The sequence below is a fragment of the Benincasa hispida genome, chromosome 9 (genome assembly GCF_027475165.1).
Source record: "Benincasa hispida cultivar pf3 chromosome 9, pf3_genome.v1.1, whole genome shotgun sequence".
NCBI classification, from domain to species: Eukaryota; Viridiplantae; Streptophyta; class Magnoliopsida; order Cucurbitales; family Cucurbitaceae; genus Benincasa; species Benincasa hispida.
This window is the reverse complement of record NC_143486.1, coordinates 59,219,164-59,241,765: the sequence shown is the minus strand read 5'-3', so window position 1 is coordinate 59,241,765 and position 22,602 is coordinate 59,219,164. Positions and strand designations below refer to the sequence as shown.

At 34.6% G+C, this 22,602-nt stretch overlaps 1 protein-coding gene across 1 annotated transcript; it reads right to left on the bottom strand.

Annotated features, from left to right (window-relative positions):
- Positions 1 to 1,548: 1,548 nt before the first annotated feature.
- On the bottom strand, positions 1,549 to 17,854 carry UBP14 (ubiquitin-specific protease 14). The gene is made up of 19 exons (XM_039042489.2): positions 17,475 to 17,854; positions 16,409 to 16,580; positions 12,249 to 12,361; positions 11,745 to 12,081; positions 10,568 to 10,662; positions 8,926 to 9,059; positions 8,788 to 8,844; positions 8,624 to 8,701; positions 8,422 to 8,476; positions 7,962 to 8,042; positions 5,046 to 5,244; positions 4,918 to 4,975; positions 4,718 to 4,840; positions 4,513 to 4,601; positions 4,331 to 4,420; positions 3,382 to 3,552; positions 3,103 to 3,218; positions 2,823 to 2,961; positions 1,549 to 2,058 (listed from the first exon to the last, which is right to left on the bottom strand). The coding sequence occupies exons 1-19, from the start codon at positions 17,580 to 17,582 to the stop codon at positions 1,880 to 1,882; spliced, it is 2,394 nt and encodes a 797-aa protein (XP_038898417.2). The 5' UTR covers positions 17,583 to 17,854; the 3' UTR covers positions 1,549 to 1,879.
- Positions 17,855 to 22,602: the final 4,748 nt, after the last annotated feature.

Below are 22,602 nucleotides of genomic sequence, written 5' to 3'. Positions count from 1 at the left end.
TTGCGAGTGGGAAGGAAAGAGAGAGAGAGAGTAGGCGAAGGAAGTAATGATAATAAATGATGAGAAGAGAATTAGGTAAAGAAAGAGAGAGAATAGGGGGTTCGTACGGCAATTAAAATGGTCGGCTGCGGCTAAAGCAGTTTGGTGGAAAGTTGTTGGTCCGTTTGTTTCCAATTTAATTGCCTCAATAATGATGAAACAAAATTTCTTCAACTTGACATTTTCTCTCTCTCTCTCTTTTGTAAGTTTCACTGAACAAAACAAAACAAATATCGTAACAATGATTATGTTATTACTTATTAATAACTTTTAGTATTTAAAATTAGAAAAAAAAAATCTTTTTTTTTCTTTTTTCTTTTTGAACATTCATTTTTAGGTAGTGATTGGTAAAGCCTACATCCTCCAATGTTTTTCAAAATATTTCTCAAACAAGTGCTTCATATATGATACTCTATTTCTTGTTGCTGCAAACTTCAGAACTAATTTATTTGACAACAATTTTTATTATTATATTTTATAGATTGTTTGGTAATGATGTTTAATTTAAAAGTTCTATTAAAAAGGAAAATCATACTAGAATTTTGTTTGTTTGAAGGATACATCATAACTAGTTAAACCATTTGTCAAGTTATGCTCTAACTTAACATTTAATTTGATCATTTTTTAAATAGCAGCAAATATTTACAAAAAAAATTATGACTTTACTTTTATAAAGGGACCTTTTTAAATAAAAAAATATTTAAAAATATTTACATTAGCAAAAAATTCCAAAAGTAAAAAAACACTTGAAATTTTTTGCCATAAAATGTAAATATTTTTTGAATTTTTTTTATTTATAAAAATTTTCCTTTTATTAAACAATACCAATTGTCTTTAACGAAAATTTAATCACGCACTTTAGTAGGATTAAAGATAATTAACAATGAATGCTTACCATTTTCCAGAATTGAATTTGAACTTATACAACCAATAACATACATCCATTTGATACATCCATTTGAATTATATTATTGTAAACTTATAATGAAAAATAAAAAGACATAACAAAAACAAATGTCCTTTTTTGAAAAAAAAAATATTTTAATAAGTTATGAATCTCTATAAAAACCATAGATGTTTTCTTAATGTGTAAATCTACAACTTTCGAATTTTAACTCCCCAACTCGCTCTAAAAATGGTGTAAACCCAGCTTCCCATAAAATTTTACTTTTTGCTACTTTTCATTAAAAAAAATCAAATAAAAAAGAAAATAAAAAACCAAATTAAAGTATTTTCCAAGAACGATTTAAACACAACCACAAGTCATCATAAGTGCAAAATCAAATGAGTTATTCAGAGCATATTTAACTTAAAACCGTCTCTTTTCACCTAAAAATACTTTTTTAAACATTTAAAAAATCAATCCAAATATAGCCTTCAAGATTCTTGCTGTTTCCATCATGCCAATTATTAAAAATTGACAAATAACATTCAGTATGAGTTGTACTTGGGCTTTTTTTTTTTAAAAAAAAAAAAAAAAAAAAAAAAAAAAAAATTGTGGAATCAGTATTTGACTTTAGGTTATATTCAACTCTTCCTAATTTTTTTTTCCACAAATTTGGAAAAACAGAGGGAGAACCATGGAAACAAATGTATATAAGTAAATTTTCTGTGGGAGAAAAGGGAGGCAGGGGCAACCAACATTGAATAACATCCATTACAGCAATGAAATAAGTCCCAACAAGCCACCATTTTTCACAAATTTTTTTCCATAACCGATCCGATCAGTGCACCGAAGCTGGTGAATCTGTGAATGATTTTTCCTTCTCCCTGGCTCAGTTCTTACCATATTTGGGTGAATCTCAAAAGCTTGTGTTCTTTTTACGACCATATCAGTTAACTACTCTTTGAGCCTTTCAAAGAAATACAAATATCCCATGTCCTTGGGCGGGTTGACCGAAACCCCAACTTTGTCGTCATTGAAAATAACCCATCTACCATCTTTAAAGATGTGTGCAACATAGTGACCGCATTGAGTAGAAGTCCCAATGTGGCTTATTATTCCCATCAGCCTATATCCTGGAAAAAAAAAAAAAACAGAACTCCAAAGATTTTAGTCGAGCATCAAATATTGAGTAGAAATTCAACAGATTGGACTGGGCCAACGATAAGAAAATTGATTGAAAGTAAAGTTGTTAAAAGGGTACTCGGCAAGGCATGCATAATGTAATGACCTAGAAACAAAAACCGAAACTCGCCGAATAAAGGAAGAATTTCCCTTTACCATATAACGTTCACCATCATATAGGTGTATGTGATAAAGTGGCATAAAATATTGTTCAGAATTTTCCACACAACAGAACAAAATTTTCTACGTAATGGGGTTACCTAGTGTAAAATCTCCAAGGAAAAAGGAGAAACTTTTGGATTGGTACTTATATAAGTCCAGGCTATTTCAAACCATCACAATACCTTAATCATCGACACAGCTTTGGTCTAAAAACAAGCCATTTAAAATTTTATGAAAATAAATTAGATTTTTTTAATAATTGATTTAAATTTCCTATTCTCTAATCTCTCTTTTCCACTAAGAACAACACGTTTCTCAGAATTAACTTATAAAGTAAATATGTATATGATTTTCCTTCTATTATGTTCAAATCTAACTTAGAATATCGACCATCATCACATTCATACAAATGTGGCATCAGATTTTTTGTTCTGTAGAATGTTTTAATAATTTGAAATGGTTAAAAGATGGATAGTGAGATATAGAAAGGTTCATAGAAACCAAGAATATGATCAGGTGACACAAAAATAATTATCAAGAGTAAGAAACTGACTCTCTCCACCGTCAGGTAGCTCAGCATTGGGATTAGTTGGTATGCTTGATGTAGTGGCGTCCAAATAGTCTGATTCTGATGATATAGAAGCTTCAGGATTGTTAAATATCCAATCTGTCGCTTTCTCAATGTCACCACCCTACAATCAAAGATGCAGGGAGAATCAAAACCCATACATGACCTAAATGTTTCTTTTTAGTTGTTTTCTTTCCTATTCTCTTCACCCTCTTTTAGAGGTTCTATTTCTGTGTGACTTGTGAAGTAAAGAAGCAGCGCTTACAGATGCCTTTAGTGCTTTCTTAGCAATGGCTTCTTGAAAACCAAATTGAAGCAACGTGTCAACTTTTGTTTGGTCAACAACAAAATCTGCCTTGTCGGAGATCGGATCATTTATATCTACCAGAAAAATACATGAATGGCGAATATTTACAAATAACACCTTAAAACATAATTGCTGAAACAATCAAAACTGAGCATGTAATGTTCCACAAGGACATAAATGAAATAGAAACACAAGGAGAAGAATCTGATGTACACAAGGACAATATTATTTGAATACCTGGATCATCCATGTGAGAAAGTAACCAATTCATAGCCTCTTCAACTCCAGCGTTTGAGGTATTAATGGCAGCTTTTTGACAGTGAAGATGGTTAAATCCCATTGACACAAGTTGAGCAACAATATCATCGTTGGCTGAAGGTATATTTGACTGAAACCCATCCTCAGGACCTGACAATAATTACAAAAAGTGGGCACAAATACACATTATATCACGTAAAGTTATCGATATAGAAGCCCAGAAAATTTGAGAGCTTGTGTTCTTAAGAAGATGCAGTCGTTGCAACATTATATTCCATAAATTAGAAGATTGACAAGATAGAGACAAAGATCAAAACCTACATTTAGATTACAATCCATATTTCTATAGATTGAAAATTACATTGATAGGTAAGCTACAGATATACAATTTTATAGTCATCCACGCAAAAAGCTCCTTTATCCACACATCTTCATGAGCACTGTTATTCCTTATTTTTTAAATTATTTTTGTCATCTTATTGATAGTCTTTTCTATTAATTTATTTTCATTCTTTCTTTTCTTCCCCTCTTAATTGTGGTGCATGGTTTTCTATTTTTCAAATTTCTTCAAGACAGGATATTTGCGAGTATCAATAAAAAAAACTATCCTGATACTATTTATTCATTATCTATACCAAAACATGTATCTTTGCTCATTTCCCCAGTTACACGTTGCATAGATATATAAGTAGGAAAACAAAACCCTTCCAATCATGTGCCTCGTGAAATGACTGTGCTAAACATGTTTGAAATATTAAAACTTGTAAGTGTTCCTACACAAGAGGCAGATACACAAATGCTTGCATGCACAATCTATGTTAATTGAAAATAACTGAAACATAATTCCAATAAATTATACAAATATGACATAAACAGTAAATTTATGTAATATGAGTGCTGACTGAAAGACCAAGAAGAATCCACCTACCAGCCTCGGGCAAAAGCTCTTCCCCAGCCTGAGGTCCTTTACTACGCAATTGACCGAGATCAATGATGTCAGGGACATCAATATAGACATCTAAGTCAAGCAACATGAGAAGGTTAAAACATAAGAAACAGAAAGATCACATAAGGGAGAACAAGAAAATCAAGAAAGTTGCAGAGAAATACCTAGTTTTTTGGGCACCCAGCCCTCCCCCATAATAAATTTGCGCATATGCAAGACCAGGTAGTCTGGGAAGGAAGTTAATCTTGTTGTCCTGTAGAGTTATAGAGCAGGGAAGATGAAAATACTCACTTTTGCTAATGGCAACACTTCACTTAATTATGCCAGGAAAAATTATTTCGTCACATTCCTAGAAAAATGAATGCTTACTTCGTTGCTGTAGTCTTAGTTTGCAAGGCAGTGCTGTAAAAATCATGAATCTCCTCGGGAGATGAAAAGCTTGCAAGGCATGCCTCTAGAGGTACTCTAGGCCGGACAATTTCATCAGTGCCTCTGTTAAACACATTATTCTTAGCAACAAACTATCAATGTGAAATGGTAAGAACATGCACAAGAAGACTCCCACTTACAGTTCCTTCCCTACTGAGATCTTTTGTGTCTTGAGCTTTTGGAAGGCTTCAACTTCATCTGAGGTTTCAAACAATGGTGTCATTTCATGATAGATCGCTATAAAGAAATAATAGTTAAACCATCTTACCTTTATTAGTAGCTTCATGTAATGGGATGTTCAATGAGAGAATATAATCATCCCGTCTGTTATAAGCAACTTTTCCAGAGGAACACACAATACGATCCTCAATGCCAAATTTGAAGCTTCTTGCAGGATCACTTTCAGAACTCCCAGAATTCTGTCGCTCAACTTGGTCAAGAAAATGCAGGAAAAATTCCAAGGCATCCTGTAAAAAATTCATTCACTTTTGTGTAAAATAGACTAGCGGATTTTGTGTACAAAACTAGATACATCTGAAATGGAATGGTATTCTCAACAAAAACAATTATTTCCGTGGCCATCCAGCACAGACCGTGGTTTTAGAAAACATCTTTGACGGTCAAAGCCTGAAAAGTTAATCATCTGAGTCTCTGGGCTCCAGTATAAGTGGATACAATGCATTGAAATAGTCGAAAGAAAACTTTAAGATATTATAACGTAAGAAAGCAACATAACTGAACAAGAACAAACTGGAAGACATGATATTTGATAATAAAAACATAAATGAATAGCCAGTAGTGGTACTTATTTCTTCCAACATGGAGTCGACCCTGAAGGTCACCCAATATAGGTTGAGGCTTTTGCAACAGACTAATGAAATGTAATCCTGATCTCCAAGTTCCAAAGGTCTAATGCAATACATTAACAGACTTATTCCTTGCAAAGGAGTCATTGCATTTCCACCATGGCGACAGGCGAGCCTCATCACACCTTTTCACCTTTACCCAAGAGTTCCTTGCAATTATTAATCTTCCGACTGTTCCCTTCTACAAAGCCTATCCAGCTCTTCTTCGTTCCAACATTTCAAAAACATCTCATTCACAAAGGACTAATAATGCAAATATGCCCCCACAAACACTCCCTTTGGAGCTTCTTCAATATCAACCAACCTTGTTGGTATCAAGGTACAGTCCCAAGCAAATATTGACTCACAAATACCTCATTCATTCTCCCCTCTATCATTCCGAACAGAAGTACTGCTTCTTCTCTAAAATAATCTCCAATGTTTTTGCAATCATTCCATATTAAACTAGAACTTTCTTTCAAAGTTAGCTCACTTAAAGAGTTTGCCACCTCCACTCCATGTACAACAGGGTTCTCCTTCCTCGACATGTTGAGTAATACTACCTCAACTCAAGAAACCTTAGGGGAGTGTTTGGCCCATGGGTTTTGAAGCCAAGCCCATATTTGGGCACTTTGAATAAATTTACAAGGATTAAGAAACCAAACATATGGGTTTAGAATAGGCTTTTTTTTTCCTAATGAATGTCATGGGTTTGAGAAAAGAGCAAGGCTGCACCAAAGTCCATGCTCACCATTTTCCTACACAAAAAAATAATTATTAAAAAAAAAGGTAAACTGCCACGTGATAGTTTTTAATTGGGTGCAGCAGGAAGCTATACAATAGATGGTTGCACCCATCCTAATTTCTACCTCCTACCTCTTATCAGTGGTTGTCGGTGACTACCACAACCACCGCCAGCTAGTGGTCGTGACGACCATTGTGATGGTCAATGCCCAACCGCTGTGACCATCAACGACATTTTTTTCCTCTTCCCTTCTCCTCCAACTCCCTTTCTTCCTCCCCTTTCCCTTGGATTTCTATTTCCTTATTGGTAGCCCACTAGCACCAACAATCACCAACAACCTATCGGACATGTGTGGGGTACATGTCGAACATGGACACTGGATTGTATATGTTTATGTTTTATGCTTTTTTGGTAATAGAAATATTTCATTGATGAATGAAATTAGGGGAGAACTCCCAAACACCTAAAGGCAATTACAAAAGAGATGGCCAATTACCAACTAAAAAGGATAAGCTAATATGAGAGAAAGGGTGATTTGTTTTGCACCATGAAAATACAGTAGACAAACAAACTCCATAAAACAAACAAAAGAGAAGAGTCACGAAAAAGCCTCCTATTCCTCTTGTGGGGAGCACGCACCAGAGCCAACCAAATCTTCTTCTTTGCACCACCAAAAGGGTGACCCACCAACAATGGAACCAAGATGTCCAATGCAAGAAGAGCTCCATATAGAATTGATCAAAAAGGAATCCCCTGTTGACAGTGGTGATTCACGTAGGAGAACAATGGCAGAGTTGTGCTGAAAAACCAAGGTATCATTCCTCCAAGAATTGAGGCTCCTTACGTTCCAAGTTAGGAACTTCATTGGTGATATGATGCACCCTCCTGAGTAGCCAAGGTGGTTGATTTGTCATAGTGGATCGATGTGTATATTTCTCTCTAAAGCTTTGGCTTTTTGCCAGCAGTAGTTTGCGATTTCTTGGTTCTAGAGGGAGGAGGGATGGTTGAAATTGCCATAACACGAAGGCCATGTTTAGTCAATAAGGAAGCTAAATCTCAAAGGCTGAAAGGCAAGGAAGGTGAGGCTATGAGCTGCAGCTGTGTAAAAGAATGGGGGAACGATTGTAGTGAGTCAATAGCCTGTGAAGCAGCAATTTGATTGTCATCAGTTGGCAAAGGGATGGTGTGGCTAGAAAAGTCCGTTGGGAGGGGAGGAAAAAAGTATAATGACAGTTGATTGGATTCATCTAGTTCTCTCCAAAGACAGTCATATCAAGAGGATGTTTGGTAAAATCCAGATCTTTGGTAGGGCTAGATAGATATCGTTCTGTATCAGAACCAGCAAATAGTATATTAGTTTTATTGGCTGAGGTAGAAAATTTGTTGCCAGCTTGGAGGGTGGTGGGCCCATTTCGGAAGGTAATGTTTATGTTTTATGTGTTGCATCTACTCAACCTTTTTGTTTCAAACAAGTGCAATCACATCTATTGACCCAAATCCAAAATACACTATTTGGAAATTCAAATAGAGCAAAACAATATTTTCTATTAAACGAGCATTTTGCATAAATAAGAAACTTACAATCCGAACATACCTGCTGTCTCATCGTAGAAAATTCAGGATGGCTCGCGGCAATAACTGCTTTGAACATTCGAGGGGGTATGCCTTCCTGTTTCTAAGGTTGATGCACGTAAATGGCAACAGAAAGACAAACAAGAAGAGCTTCACAAATATGTCCAATAGTTCGACCCGGCAGTACAAGAACAGAAATTGCTAATGAACAAAGAATGCCTGATTACTTGAGCTCAAGAACAACATGCAAAACAAAGAAACGTTTATAATTCCAAGGTATTGGAAGCAAAATAGCAATTCCATTATCCAATTTCAGGTCTTTAGAACAAAAAAAAGACACAGTTTGTCCAAAACTCACTGCATTTATTGCTGAGGAAGAAGAATTCAACTTTTCAAATTTCTGGAGGACAGATCAGAGAACGCAAAACAACTAATAGCAGAAATAATTGATATAGAGGGCTTGTTTGTCTTTAGCAACTTACATCTGATGAAGGAATTGAATATTTTCCGGATAGCAAACCATGTGCCAGCTTTGTTCTGTAAGACCAAAAACGTAACTGGTGTAAATACACCATCATCGAACCCCATCCCCCCCCCCCCCCCCCCCCCCAAAAAAAAAGGAAGAAAAGAGCGAAGAAAAATTATAGGAAATTATAAAAGCTTTAAAATTTCCTAGCCACTTACAGTTGCATGTTAAGATCGACAGTTGGATCTGCAGGTGCAGTGTCAAAAGCTGATTTTAAACTTTGTTTCATGTAGTATCTGAAAGCATACCCGAAGAAAAGTAAATTTTGAAAGAACATACAAGACAGTTCGCTGTAATAAAACCATATAGATATTACAAGAACCTTTCACAGAATAGATGCGTTGAAAATACAACTTGCATTGTCGCTGCCAGGTAGCAGCTGCAAGAATAAACATATTTGAGAGGCAAGAAAAAGTTTAGATACCCAAATTTAATTAACAGTCAAACACTATATTGATACCTGTTTCCTAAATTAACAAGCCCAGTGTAACCTGGTCCAAAAACTGGTTCAACTTCCTGCCCACTTTCTTGTATCCGATTCCAATCAAAATTAGTGTTTTGGTCAAGTTCTCTTTCAGCAGTGGTCATTTCAGTCTGAAAAGGAAAATGGAAGCTACTTTCAACAAGATTGACATAAAAAAGAGACGCAAGATCGGAAAGTCAACCTATAAGTGTTATTTCAATTTTTAAGAAAGTATTAAAACGTTTTTCAAGGTTTAACTGTTCACAACAAATAGCTAGTCAAATCCCTTCAAACAATGTCCATCCTGCTCCAATTAAAAGAAGAAACAAACAAAAAAAACAAAATATATACCAAGATATATAAACAAACATTAACGTTAAAGGCGCAATGGGATTGTTGTGATCACCACAACGGCAGAGCCAGACAGGGATAGAGGGTATGTCAAAGTAGAGGAAGGATAATGTTGTAATTCATTGAAGATCATTCAATTCCTACCCTTCACCAAATTTTTGTTTCCTACACATTTTGAGACTGTTTTAATCTGGGAGGGTGGCCATCCACAAGCCAAATCCTAAAAATTAAAATAAATAGTGACTAGGGCAATCAATCTGACTCCCACTAACAATGCCGATTTGGGGAGACCCAAAAATCTCCTACCATGATCATACTATTCCACATTCTGCAAAATCAAAGCTCTTGGACCTTAGTCCTCTCTTGCTATGAGAACCCTAACCTTCCCCACTTGTCACTTGTCCTCTGATGTCCTTGTCATGCTCTTTGGATGCTTATTCTATTATCTTCAGAGATGTTACCAGTATAAAACACCTGTGAATATACTCATGCTTTTTGGTCCAAGTTACTGGGGGCCTTCAAATACCAAATGGTGTTTCCCAATGTTCCTCTTATCCTTCTCCTGACGATTCACCCTTTCAAACAGGAAAAAGAGATCATATGGAACTACTTTGTTAAAGCTTCTTTTGGCTTATCTAGCTCGGAAGAAATCGGCGCATCTTCCATGACAAAGTGACAGATTTCTCCTCCTTTTTTGACACCTCACATACATAGGATTCTCTTGGTGTAAATTTAACACATTCTTTTGGGATACAATCTTACATCTCTTACATCACAGTGGAGCGGTTTCATGTAATCTTCATGGCAATCCTTGCCCTTATAATTTCATTTGATCAATGAAATCATTTCTTACTTTTCTCATTTTAAAAAAAAATAACAAAATAAAACAAAACACTTATATTACGCAATGGCATTAGATATCCATATCACAAATTAAGATTTACCTCACTTCAAATAGCAAAAGAATAAAAAGATGGAAAATTGATAACGAGATATTAGCCATAACAAGGTGCAAAGTCTAAAGCAAAACCATTATATAATTCCTATCCTAAAAAGATTGTGGATCCGTTGCAAATTGCAGATAAACAACGACATCATAAGATGTTGCAAATTGCAGATAAACAACCACATCATAAGATGAAGATATGCACTGCAAGTCTAGCTTACAGTACACCACAACAAATAACTTTCAATCCAAACTAAAAATATCCAGTTTTCATCTTTTGCCACATATAAGCTCCCTGGAAAAATGTAAACAAGCTCTTCAAGCATTCTGTGAATATCTAACCTTCTGTAAGGATGAAAAGTCGATGCCAAAGAAGGCAAGATGTTGTCCTAGAATTGGGTCCAAGACACTATCATCCTCTGGATAAGAGTAAACATCTGAGCTGCCACAAAAACATTACCCATTATTAAAATTAAAACATGTGTCGGCTGTGATAAAAGACCAAAAGAGGGCAAAGTAACAAAACTACTTGCTTCCAAAAATTCCAATCATAGGAAAAACGGATGTAAATTGCTTTGGCAAAGAACCAAGGGAAACAATCCTAAATACTGTTACCAAAGGAGGCTTACTACCATTAACAACACGAATAAAAGATTCTGCATATTGCAAAAATAGAAATAAAAATTCAAAATGTTTCACCAAGGGCTCCATTCAATGCATGGCCTGCTTTCTTGTGTTATGTAGTCCATCTACGTTAATCCTTCCCAAAATACAAGCCACCATCTTATGGTGCAACTCATTTGTTTCCTTGAGAATCTTCAATACTATTTTCTTAACAGGCTTTAATCACATTCCTTACTTCACCAAGTCTCAAATCTCCACAATCAAAGGACTTGGAAACTATATCCCATCTCATCTGCCCTCTGCTTCTCCGTTTCCCACACAAAGAAAGTTATTTTTCACTCTATTTGTAATGCTACCCTTACTTTATATCCCCAAAACAATTTTTAAAGTATACTTATAGTTATAGGTGGGAAAAAGGTAGCTTATATGCCTCTGCTAATTTTTTTCTTTTTCCTTTTTTTTTTTTTTTTTTTTGCAGATAAGAAACATTTCATTGATTAATGAAAAATGAAATAGGCGAAACCCCAAAAGCCAATAGGCCATATGCCTCAACTAAATCTTACAGGACAAATGGTTAACCCTGCAATATTTGGTCCCAACAAGTTTGCATGATATCTAATATCCTAAGTAGATGGCCATCCTAGTTTGATCATAACCTCATTAGTATATAATTTCACAACTCTGGCTATTGCCCAGTTAAGCATAGTAACTTGGGTAAAATTTGTAAGGCCAGATATAGGAAATCTTTTATCCTTGCATGGTTCTTCTCACCATTTAGTAGCCTTCCATTTTTTTTTTTTTTTTGAATGAATTCATCTTTAATAAAAAGTAAGTGAATCAATCAAGATGAATACTTATAAAGTGACATTGTCAACTTTATCAAGCAAAACATTACCTGCTGCTTCAAGGTCAGCTGTGATCGTCCCTAGCTTAACAGCAAGAGGATAGCCCGTCTCTTTGTAGTGCTCAACAGCATGGTTGTTACCTCCTGTTCCATCCCAATTTCTTCTCCCACAAAGGATCATTCCATCAGTTAAATTGAGCCACAGATTCTCAGTTTTATCACATTTAGAACACTTCCATCCAGAAGGAGGAACTATAACACCATTGTCAATCTGCTGCAGATTCATTGCATATGAACTGATCTGCTTCTTATCAGCTGTCCATGCTGCAAGTTGCTCTTTTCTCTCAGCGCCCTCGGCCAATAAGACAGCATCAACTGCCAACCTTACCTGCAATTATAGCATAACCCTGGGTTTAAAATCTATGTATAATGTGTGTGTGTACATATACATATACATTTACATATATACATACATACAGACAGACAGACATATATATATATTAAAAAAAGTTTTCTGCTTTAGATTAGAGATGGGGGTGGGGGAAGGACTTTCACCTTCTCTGGCAGCTCCACAGAAGGAAATGGAAGAGTTGCATAATTAGGCAGTATCACTATATTATAAGTTTCATCATATTCAGGTTCATTGTTATCAAACCCACCATCAACTCCTGGAGAAAAATAATAATAAGGATCACAAGGATAGAATAGATGTTCCATAATTAGACGTTATTTGGAAGTTTCATAATATGCATTCTAGGTGGTGTCGTAGTGAATGTTATTTCAGTAAAAGCACTTTATCCACATTACTATTCAATAGAACAAAACTTTGGTATTAACTGAAGAGAGCAGAATGCTAAAATAAATTGATTCAATTTCTTAACAAAATAGGTTCCGCAACCATAAATTTTGGAAGCTTGGACTGTGAAGATTACAGTTCCTTTATACCAATTATAACATAATTAATCAAATAAGTAAGCAAAGACACTAATTAAAGTTATTCTACACTGGAACACTTACACAAATGGGAAACAATTATCTTGTAAAATATGTTAACTCTATTTGTAAGGAAAAAAGAAGACATTAATACAGTAAAGAGTAATAGAATGATGGAACAACAACTGGAAATGGGAGGTGCAAAGGGTTCCTGTAGCAAAAATTATAATGCATTGTTCCTCCTTATACCAAGAGTGGCCAAGCCCTACGTAACCTGCACTAATTGCACAGCACCCTCACTAGATCCTACAGCATGTAGAGTCAAATAAATTGGAAATCTCAAAGATACTAATACCATATGAAGGTTTCCATCAGTAAGAAAACTCAATTGATAGCCTAGTGAATGGGGATTATAGCACAATATTGCATTCTTTTTCTTAACAGAAAATAATCTTCTTTCTATCCTGTTATTATTTATGGAGACTTATTTTCATACTCACCATTGCTTCCTTCACAAAAGGTAGATTTTAGAGGAAAATGCACTTTTTTGGTCCTTGAGTTTTCAAACACAACTTGTTAACCCCCAAGGTTTGGGTTCAGTAGCATTTTAGACCCTACTATCAGTTTTCTGTCAATCAACTAATGAAAAGATGACGTGACACTTTTTTACTAAAAGAAACATTTTTTTTTAAATATATATATATATATATATATATATATATAGTATTTTTAATTAATTTTCTCTCTTTTCTACCCATGATGTATTAAACTTGGGAGAAAAGGAGAAATAGAAGAAGAAGAAAGGAAGGAAAGGAAAGAGGAGGAAGTAAAGAAAGGAAAAGAAACAAGTGGAGGCAATGGTAGCCATGGATGGGTAGAGGGAGAAAGAAGAAAGAGGAAAACCATGGAAAAGATATTATAAATATTTTTTATTAAAAATGTGTTATTTGATGTAATTTGCTATCCCAAACCTCAAAGACCAAAAGTGTAATTTTTCATAGATTTTACATCAATTTGTTGCCATGGATTATTCTATCTTTCTCATCAAAAAAACATCCTCCATTTAGACAAATATAAAGAATACAAAGGGCTCCAATTGTAAAGAATAGTTACAAAAATTCTAAAAAATGGACACCCAAAGAAAAACTCACAATTGGCATTATAGCACACCTTTCAAGCTCACTTAAAATGTTGTTAGGGATTGCTATTTTATGCGCGATGTTCCATAAAATAGCAAAAATAATTGCACACCACAAGATCCATCCCTTGTCCCAAAATGGAGGGTGATATCTCCGAGTAGCAGGATCTATTCTGATAAGACACATACCAGAAGTCTTTTTATAAAACCTACCCCAAATGGCGTGTGTGAATGAAACCTCTACAATACATGATCCAAGTTATTCATTTTTTAAAGGACATAATAATTGTTGAATCAGAAGGGTTCTTGCATTCTAGATTAGAAAAAATGGCATTGGCTAATTAATTTCCAACATTTATCCCCACTTAGCTCCTATCTATCTTCAAATACCCACAACAGTGTCAGTACACTAGAAATTTGAAACATCTTGTTGAAATCCAACAAAGAGGGAGAAGGGAACCAATTAGTTTAATCAAGTAACCTAGGAACAAAGGTGGTTCTAGGTTGGGAAATTTCAAAAACGTTAAGAAGCTTCCTTGTTTAAATCGTTATGGCAATTTCCAGTCAGTGTCAACATACTAGAAAGAAATTTGAAATATCTTTTTGAAATCCAACATAAAGGGAGAAGGAAGCCACCTAGTTTAATCAGTAAGACTTTAATGATCATGGAACAGAGGTGGTTCAAGGTTGGGAAAATTCAAAAACGTTATGAGCTTCTTTTGGTTAAATGGCTAGGGCCTAGGGCAATTTTCCTTTTTTTTCACCACTAAGCTAACTGGCGAGCTTTTTTGCAATCTCTTTAATAGGAACCTTTGTACATTTGGTAATATTTCATTTTATCAATGAAATATTTGTTTCCAAAAAAAATCCACTTGAATGAGAGTTTGCAGTGCAAATATGATAAAAAGCATCCATGACAAGGAACAGCCTTGCCTGGTTTACATGTATGAAGTAAAATATTTATCAGAGCCATTGGAAAAACATCTCCAAACTTATAATGGTGATGGACGTTAAAACCTTGGGAAGATAACGAGGCTTCTGAGAACCAGTTTCACTGTGCACTTACAGTGACGATTGATGACAATCGGAATCAGAGGTCTAGCTGAGCAAGAGTTTAAAGATAACCAACTGAAATTACAGATTAGAAATAATGATTATAATAAAATAAAAATGCTTGACAATTCCAAAAAACTCTTTCAAGCCTCTCTTTCACGTTTGAAGGCAAAGTTTGTCTCCAGTTGGAAATCAACAAGAATTGTATGGTGGCATAAGACTCCCAAGTTTTTTTGAAAAGAAAAGTTGTAGGCACTCAACATGCTGGGTCTTTTTGTTTAACAAAAAAATTAAATTAAACTTTTTAAGAAAATAGTTAAGGGAACCATGATCTCTTTGTTCATCTTCATCCGCATTCATTTTAGTTTCAAGACAGGTATACTCCATAAGAAAAAAAAAACAATAGTCGAGGATTATCTAAATGAATGTTGGCAAATCCTTGCTATGGGAGCTAAGTTCGAATGGAAATAACATGATTGTCTTGGAGAAATCTAAAGTTAGGGAAGAAATTTGAGCACTAGCTAATCTATTATCATTTTGGTATACTAGACAAACAATTTTGTAATGATCCATATTTCAAAATCTCTCTTGGAGTAGTTGCAATTTAAGTTCCTAGAATTCGACCTTTGGCCACTTTTTGTATTTTTCATACAATCAATGAGATGTTCTCTCTGACAAAAATATTATCTATCTATCTATATATATGTGTGTGTGTGTGTGTATATATATCGAAAATACTATGTCTCCGTATCTAAATTATATGGAGAAAGGTTCTCAAAAATTCCTTGCTATGGGAGCTAAGTTTGAATGGAAATAACATGATTCTCTTGGAGATATCTAAAGTTAGGGAAGAAATTTAAGCACTAGTTGAACTTCTATTATCGTCTTGGTATACTAGACAAACAATTTTGTAATGATCCATATTTCAAAATCTCTCTTGGAGTAGTTGCGATATAAGTTCCTAGAATTCGGCCTTTGGCCACTTTTTGTATTTTTCATACAATCAATGAGATGTTCTCTCTGACAAAAATATTATCTATCTATCTATATATATGTGTGTGTGTGTGTGTATATATATCGAAAATACTATGTCTCCGTATCTAAATTATATGGAGAAAGGTTCTCAAAAATTCCTTGCTATGGGAGCTAAGTTTGAATGGAAATAACATGATTCTCTTGGAGATATCTAAAGTTAGGGAAGAAATTTAAGCACTAGTTGAACTTCTATTATCGTCTTGGTATACTAGACAAACAATTTTGTAATGATCCATATTTCAAAATCTCTCTTGGAGTAGTTGCGATATAAGTTCCTAGAATTCGGCCTTTGGTCACTTTTTGTATTTTTCATACAATCAATGAGATGTTCTCTCTGATAAAAATATTATCTATCTATCTATCTATCTATCTATATATATATATATATATATATATATAAGAGTACCAATGATGCTATTGGGACCAAGAACTTATTGGGAGGAAAAAAGAAAAATACAAAAAGCAATAAAATTGGGCATGTACCCCAATCACATAAGAAAAGTGGCCAGTTAAAGACAGATTAAATGAAGATGTATCAACATAGTGGTAAAAATACCTATAGCTAAGAGAGTAGGTTTCTTTGAAGGCCTGTCTTCAGGAACCAACTTCTTTCTTTGCTTTATGTGTAAATACACAGGATTTCCAGTCCTCTCATAGTTCCAACCTACAAAATCCTTCCCAAATGCTAGAAATGTATTCAAATCAATGAACAAACCACCTTCTGACCTCTGAAACTCAAAAGAAAACAAACATCATCAGACAGCGTCATAGAAGAACAGCTTCCAAAGATTAAAAAAAGTGGCTGACATCATAAAAATGTACGGAACGAATGTTGTTGCTTTTGGACAAACAATATGCAGATAAAGGCATAAAGAGCCCAGGAGGTTACCAAGGTGAATGTTACTGATCCAACATTTTCATACACATGGAATTTGAATTTCATTGATATTCCTTGATGATCCGCATATCATGTTTTTCTACTCAAGCTAGGAAAACTATGAAATAATGTTAGGTTGAACATGTTCTTGAATTTTAGCTGCGTATTTTGCAGGCCTACTTGTAATGTAGTTCAGTTCATACTGATACAACCATTGACATTCTCAATGTCTTACTACAGACCAAAATCTAACCATATTTCATTAATTTGATCACGGTTTTTTTTCTCTTGTCCAAGTGAAGAAATGAACTACATATATGTATAATAGTACATCGCTGAAACTAAAGTATCTTTCACTCACTGTATGACTAAATTACACTGCTGGACCTATCTCCAAACAATCAATAATTACAAAGAAAATAAACGCAACCACAGGCAGAGAATAATACCTGGCCGCTTGAAATGAATATAACATGACGACGATGTGGCCATTAAAAAATAGAGGTTCTACGAATTAACACTCGCAATCCAAATGTTCAGAGGAAATAACCATCCACATAAGCGCAAAGACCAAACAAAGACTCGCTACTTCCTTGACATTCATTCATTTCTGACAAAAACAGTTCTCAAGCAAACACTCAGCGATTAAAAAGCTTGTAACTAGTGAACATCAGAATTCCAGCACAAAGTGAAGGAATCACAATAGAAATTACGGCAGAACACACAACAAGGGAGAAGATAATACCGGAGTGTCGAAGGACAAGCAGCATTCCTGCTTGTAGATGCGATTGGTAGGCTCCGGAATACGAACACGGGAGAGATTAGATCGAAGCAAGTCCATGGGGTCCGTCATTTGAAGGAAGCGCGAAGTAGATATGGAGGATTGAGAGAAGGAAAGAAGAGGAAGAGAATATATTCGTTTCGCTTTGCCCTAAGCTGAAGGAAAGCAACTGAATAGGCTCTTGCTCTCTCTGCGAGTACTCAGTGGAAATGATGAGGAACAAACAAAGCTTTTTATATACAGCGCGATTTTTCCATTTTCTCTGTCTCCTCGTTTTCGTTTCTTATTCTACTAATTGAGTCGGGGAGACGGGTATACGCAATGCAAGCACGAAAAAGGAAAATGGTTAAAATATAATCAATTTATCCATTAAAATATGTGATTAATGATGGTATCAATTTACGCTTAGATTTCATCCTTTAAACTTCTAAATTATCATAAATAAATTCATTTAAATAGTCTATATTCCAACATTGAGGTTGATACACGATTGTAAATTTCTTCAAATATTAGATTAACAAAATAGGTCTTTATATTTTTGGTTTAAATTAATTTAGTTTGTATGCTTTTAACATTGATTCATTTTGTTTCCTATATTTTTAAAAGGTGATCATTTTAGCTCTTTCGTTTTCATTTTAATTTCATTTTTAAATGACTAAAATGTGTTTTTAAAGTCCAGTGACCAAAACAGACCAAGGTCAAAAACTATGATTAACAACGGGGTAGGGATGGGACGGAAGATTTCTCATCCCCATCTCTATTCTCACGGGTGTATTTCTCCCCATCCCCACCAATTGAAGGCGGAGATGGAGATGGGGATTCCCCATGGGACCCATCCCCGGTTTTTTTGTAATATATATAATTATATAAATACTTGTATAATTAATATATATTTATATGGTATATATATATTTATATATTCTATATGTTTATTTGTAAAATTAATATAGGGTTGTTTTCAAATATATAAAAATGAACAAAAATATTTACAAAATATAGCAAAATTTTAGAATTATCAAGGTTGGGGATGGGGATGGGGATGTGGCAAGGATACTCTCCCCGTCCCCGACTAGGGACCTAGTTATGATCCCCGATTTGACTTCATCCATGATCAAAACGGAGTTTTCCTGTCTCGAACCCGTGGGAATTTTTGTCAACCCTATTTAAAATAAGGATCATAAAAACTCTTTTAAAAGTACAAGGACCAATATGAACCAAAATTCAACGTATAGGGACCAAAATGAACATATAAGAACCAAAATGAATCATGTGAAAAGTATAGAGACAAAAGTAGTATTTAAACAATTGTTTTATTAATACTATACTTAAAAAACGTTGGTTAAATTACAAATTTGGTCCCATGATTTGAAGAGAATTATAATTTAATCCTATAGTTTTAAAAGTTAAAATATAGTCCTTGTGGTTTGATAAATCATCATAAATAGTTCGTATGACTCGATAAAATCATCTTAATAGTCCTTATCATATGGACTATTTATGACATTTTTACCCAACCATACTAATTAAATTCTAATTATAAACAACTAAATTCTAACTTACCATAGGGACCAAAATTTATAATTTAATTAAAAAAAATACTTTAAAACAGTTATTTAAAATGCTTCTTCTCTCGTCATTTTTTCCTCCGGGAGTTTTTTTAGTTATTATTTTTTTAAGATAGAAGAAACTAAACTAACAAGTCTTATGGGCAACAAGAAAAGAAAAATCACGGGAATATAGAAAACTCCAAGTGTGAAGGAAGGCAATTTAGCCATATCAAATTCCTTCCATGAAAACCTTCGTGCACCAAATAATGTGCCGTTATGTTTTGAATTATCGACACGTGCTAAAGAGAGAGAATCAATAAGTTGCTTTATATCAGCCATGTAATTAGCCACCTCCACCTGAGGAGTTGAACCTAAGCATCTGTGTTACAAATATTGTGTTGGCAATGATTGTTTAAGGTTGGACATGTGTTGTTTGAGTTGTCTCTACATTTAAATTATCTGACTAAAGGATGTTATCTAAAAATGTTGTTTCTACAAAATACCTTTTTTATGTGAAAAATCTTGTCTGAAATATTGTTGCAAATATTTTCCTTCTCCTTGCGCGAATTTTTGGAAGTTAGGGTTACACTTTTTATATATCTGTTGTGCTGATTTAAAGACTCTTAGTCCTTGGATTAGGGTTGGCCGTTTTCACGAAAGAATTTGTAGTGTCGTTGTATTATGAAGTTTTTCTGTCACAAGAGCGTGGTTTATCAACCTTTAAAGGTGTTGAAGACTGTGTAGCTATAAGGCTGAAGACATACTCCAAGTCATCTGTGTGCATCATCAATAGACTTCTTGAGAAGGGATTCTCAAACTCAAGGGGAGCCCAAGCTAAACAAGTGAAATGGTCTTTGCTTGAAAGGGAAAGATAAAGTGCATGTGAGAAGGAGTCTCACGACTTAAAGGGAGCTTAATTCTAGTTAAGAGGGAATCTTAGGGGGAGCCAAAGACGATATTCACTGATATCACCACTTAAGGAGAACCTAAGTATCTGAGAGAGAGAATCTCACATCTATGGGAGCCTAAGTGAACGGTTGAGTGGTTGAGCTTTATAGAGGTCACTGTAATTGTATTGTCGTTACAAATAAGTATTATGTTATAGTTACTTATCTTCTATATTAGTAAAGTTACTTTCCTAAGCATACTATCCCCTGGACGTAGGTGTGTTTTCACCAAATTAGATCACCAATCATCGGTGTCCACTTTGTTTATTTTTATATTTGTTGAATGTTCTGTGGAATGTTGTAACATTATTCATAATATCGTTTGACAAGCGATATGTACTTCCATATTATTTTTCAATTTGAATAACAATTAACGAGTTAGATAAGACCAATAACTAGGTTAGATACATTCTTTCTGCCAGACGAAGGACTTCATAAACCATAAGAGCTTTAACACCCAATACATTCAAAATTGTCTCACAATAACCACTCGTGGATGCCATAATATGCCCCGAAGACTTCCTAACAATCCCACCAAATCTAACCATGTTCGTTAAAAATTTACAAGCTACATAAGCATGAATGATGTTCACATTTTGTCCCTTGGATCATAAAATCTAGATGATAAATTGGCATTGCAATATTAGGCTCTTTCGGCAAGTCGCCAAAAAACTAGTCATGTGGTAAAAAAAAAATCCATTCAAAATGACCCTCCACCACAACCCAATGAATAGTATAAACAAACTTTTCCAAATCCACTCCAAACAAGCATAAAATTTAACCATTTCCACCAAATTTAAGCCCTCCATTTGATGAATTTCAATTTCTCATATAAAAATCTTTGTACACTGTTTTTTTTTTTTTAAAAAAAAAAATTATATAATGGATGTTTGATGTTTTTTTTAGATTGAGGGAATGACAATGGAAGAAGAAGATATTGGGATTGGTGTTCTAAATCTCTTGTATTCTCGTAGTTTGTAAACTTTGTATTAACAAATTGTTATTAATAAAATAATTGTTATTTTATAAGCATACACTCAATCCAATAAACTAAGATCCTAGGTTATTTTATGTAATTTAAACTAGTATGTAGATACATACAGGTGGATCTTGTTTATACTTGTTTAAATAATAACCTAAACGATCTGTAGTAGATGGATAAGACTAGGTACCTTATCCTGGTGACACTACGAATACGACCAGCTTTGTAAATGTTACAAGTGTTGTAAAGTGCTACAAATGATCTGATCCTGATCATTCATGTGCAAACATGTGAGCAGGGGTATCCTATACAAAGAGTTTGTATAAGATCGGACCATGAAATAGTTAGTCTCATTATATAACACTGTTAATAGTAGAGACTTATATTTCACCAGGATGGCTATTGGTGACATGACCTAAATCCTAAGTGAGTTGTGAATTCCTGCTCATAAAGGGGGTCTTTGAATTTGTATGGGTGGGGGTGGCTAGATTGCCAACTCAATAAGCCTACCACTTTGGGGATTCGTTTGATTGGGGAGTTGAAAACACAGCTACACAAGACGGAATTCACTCCTTCCCTGATGACGGAGTAAGTAGATAAATTGCTCCTTTAAGGGTTGATTCTAGGGCTCGAACAATGTGGCCACATCCTCTCCTGGCCCGAAAGGGACTTATGAAGGAAATCAATCATGAGGATTTCCATGAGCAGCAGAAAAAATCATTCCAAATTACAATCATGTATGAACACTACAAATTACATTCATAAACAAAACATATAGTTATACATTCAATACAGAAATTACACATGATAATACAAAGAATCAAGGAGAAACTCTACGCACATTGGTAGACTCATCGCCAATGCTCCTTAATCACGATTGTTCGAACATAACAACCTCGAATGCTCGTCCAACACAACCGCTCCACTGCACGAACACTGCGCACTCGAACTCAACGATCGCCTCGATCACGAACACCCCAACAACACGAACGACCTCCATAAAACCTCGACAGCGTCGAGTTGAGTATGACACCACCAAGAAGGCTACCTTGGTATTCTCGGTGTGAGAATTCAGAGGGTGGACTCTGTGTGGACTTGCTTTGAGGTAGAAGACGGAGGATACAACAATCGTGTAAACGATTGAACAAGTGGGAGATGGCTAAAACCTATCATATAGGTCGATGCCCAATCGTTTAGCAAAAGCTAAACGATCGTCTAGCAAAAACTAAGCGATCGTTTAGCTCATCGCTTAGCTGTGTGTCTGTCGCCTACAAACACTACACAATCGTTTACCTTAGTCAAGCTGTCGCTTAGTAAATCATATTTACTTGACAACTTCCGTGATTTTAATTTTCTGAGAGAAAAATCTCAAAATCAATTTTTTCAACATTACTAAAATTAGGGAAACAATTTTCCTTTTATCTCATGGTTACCATGAAACCACCAATAACCTCCCACTCAAATGGTTATTAGAGAAAATGATTTAATTATCCAATAATTAATATTATTATAAATATAAATGATAATCAACTTATCATACTATATTTATAACCTATAGTTTTAATATTTCATCTCATTAAACATATAAACCATAGCTCTTTTTCTATTCCATGGCA

Coding starts and splice junctions, on each gene's coding strand:
- UBP14 (XM_039042489.2), bottom strand. CDS start 17,582: ATGACGGACCCCATGGACTTGCTTCGATCTAATCTCTCCCGTGTTCGT. Junction 12,082..12,248: donor CTGTGGAGCTGCCAGAGAAG/GTGAAAGTCCTT, acceptor CTATAATTGCAG/GTAAGGTTGGCAGTTGATGC. Junction 3,219..3,381: donor TTCTCACATGGATGATCCAG/GTATTCAAATAA, acceptor TTTTTCTGGTAG/ATATAAATGATCCGATCTCC.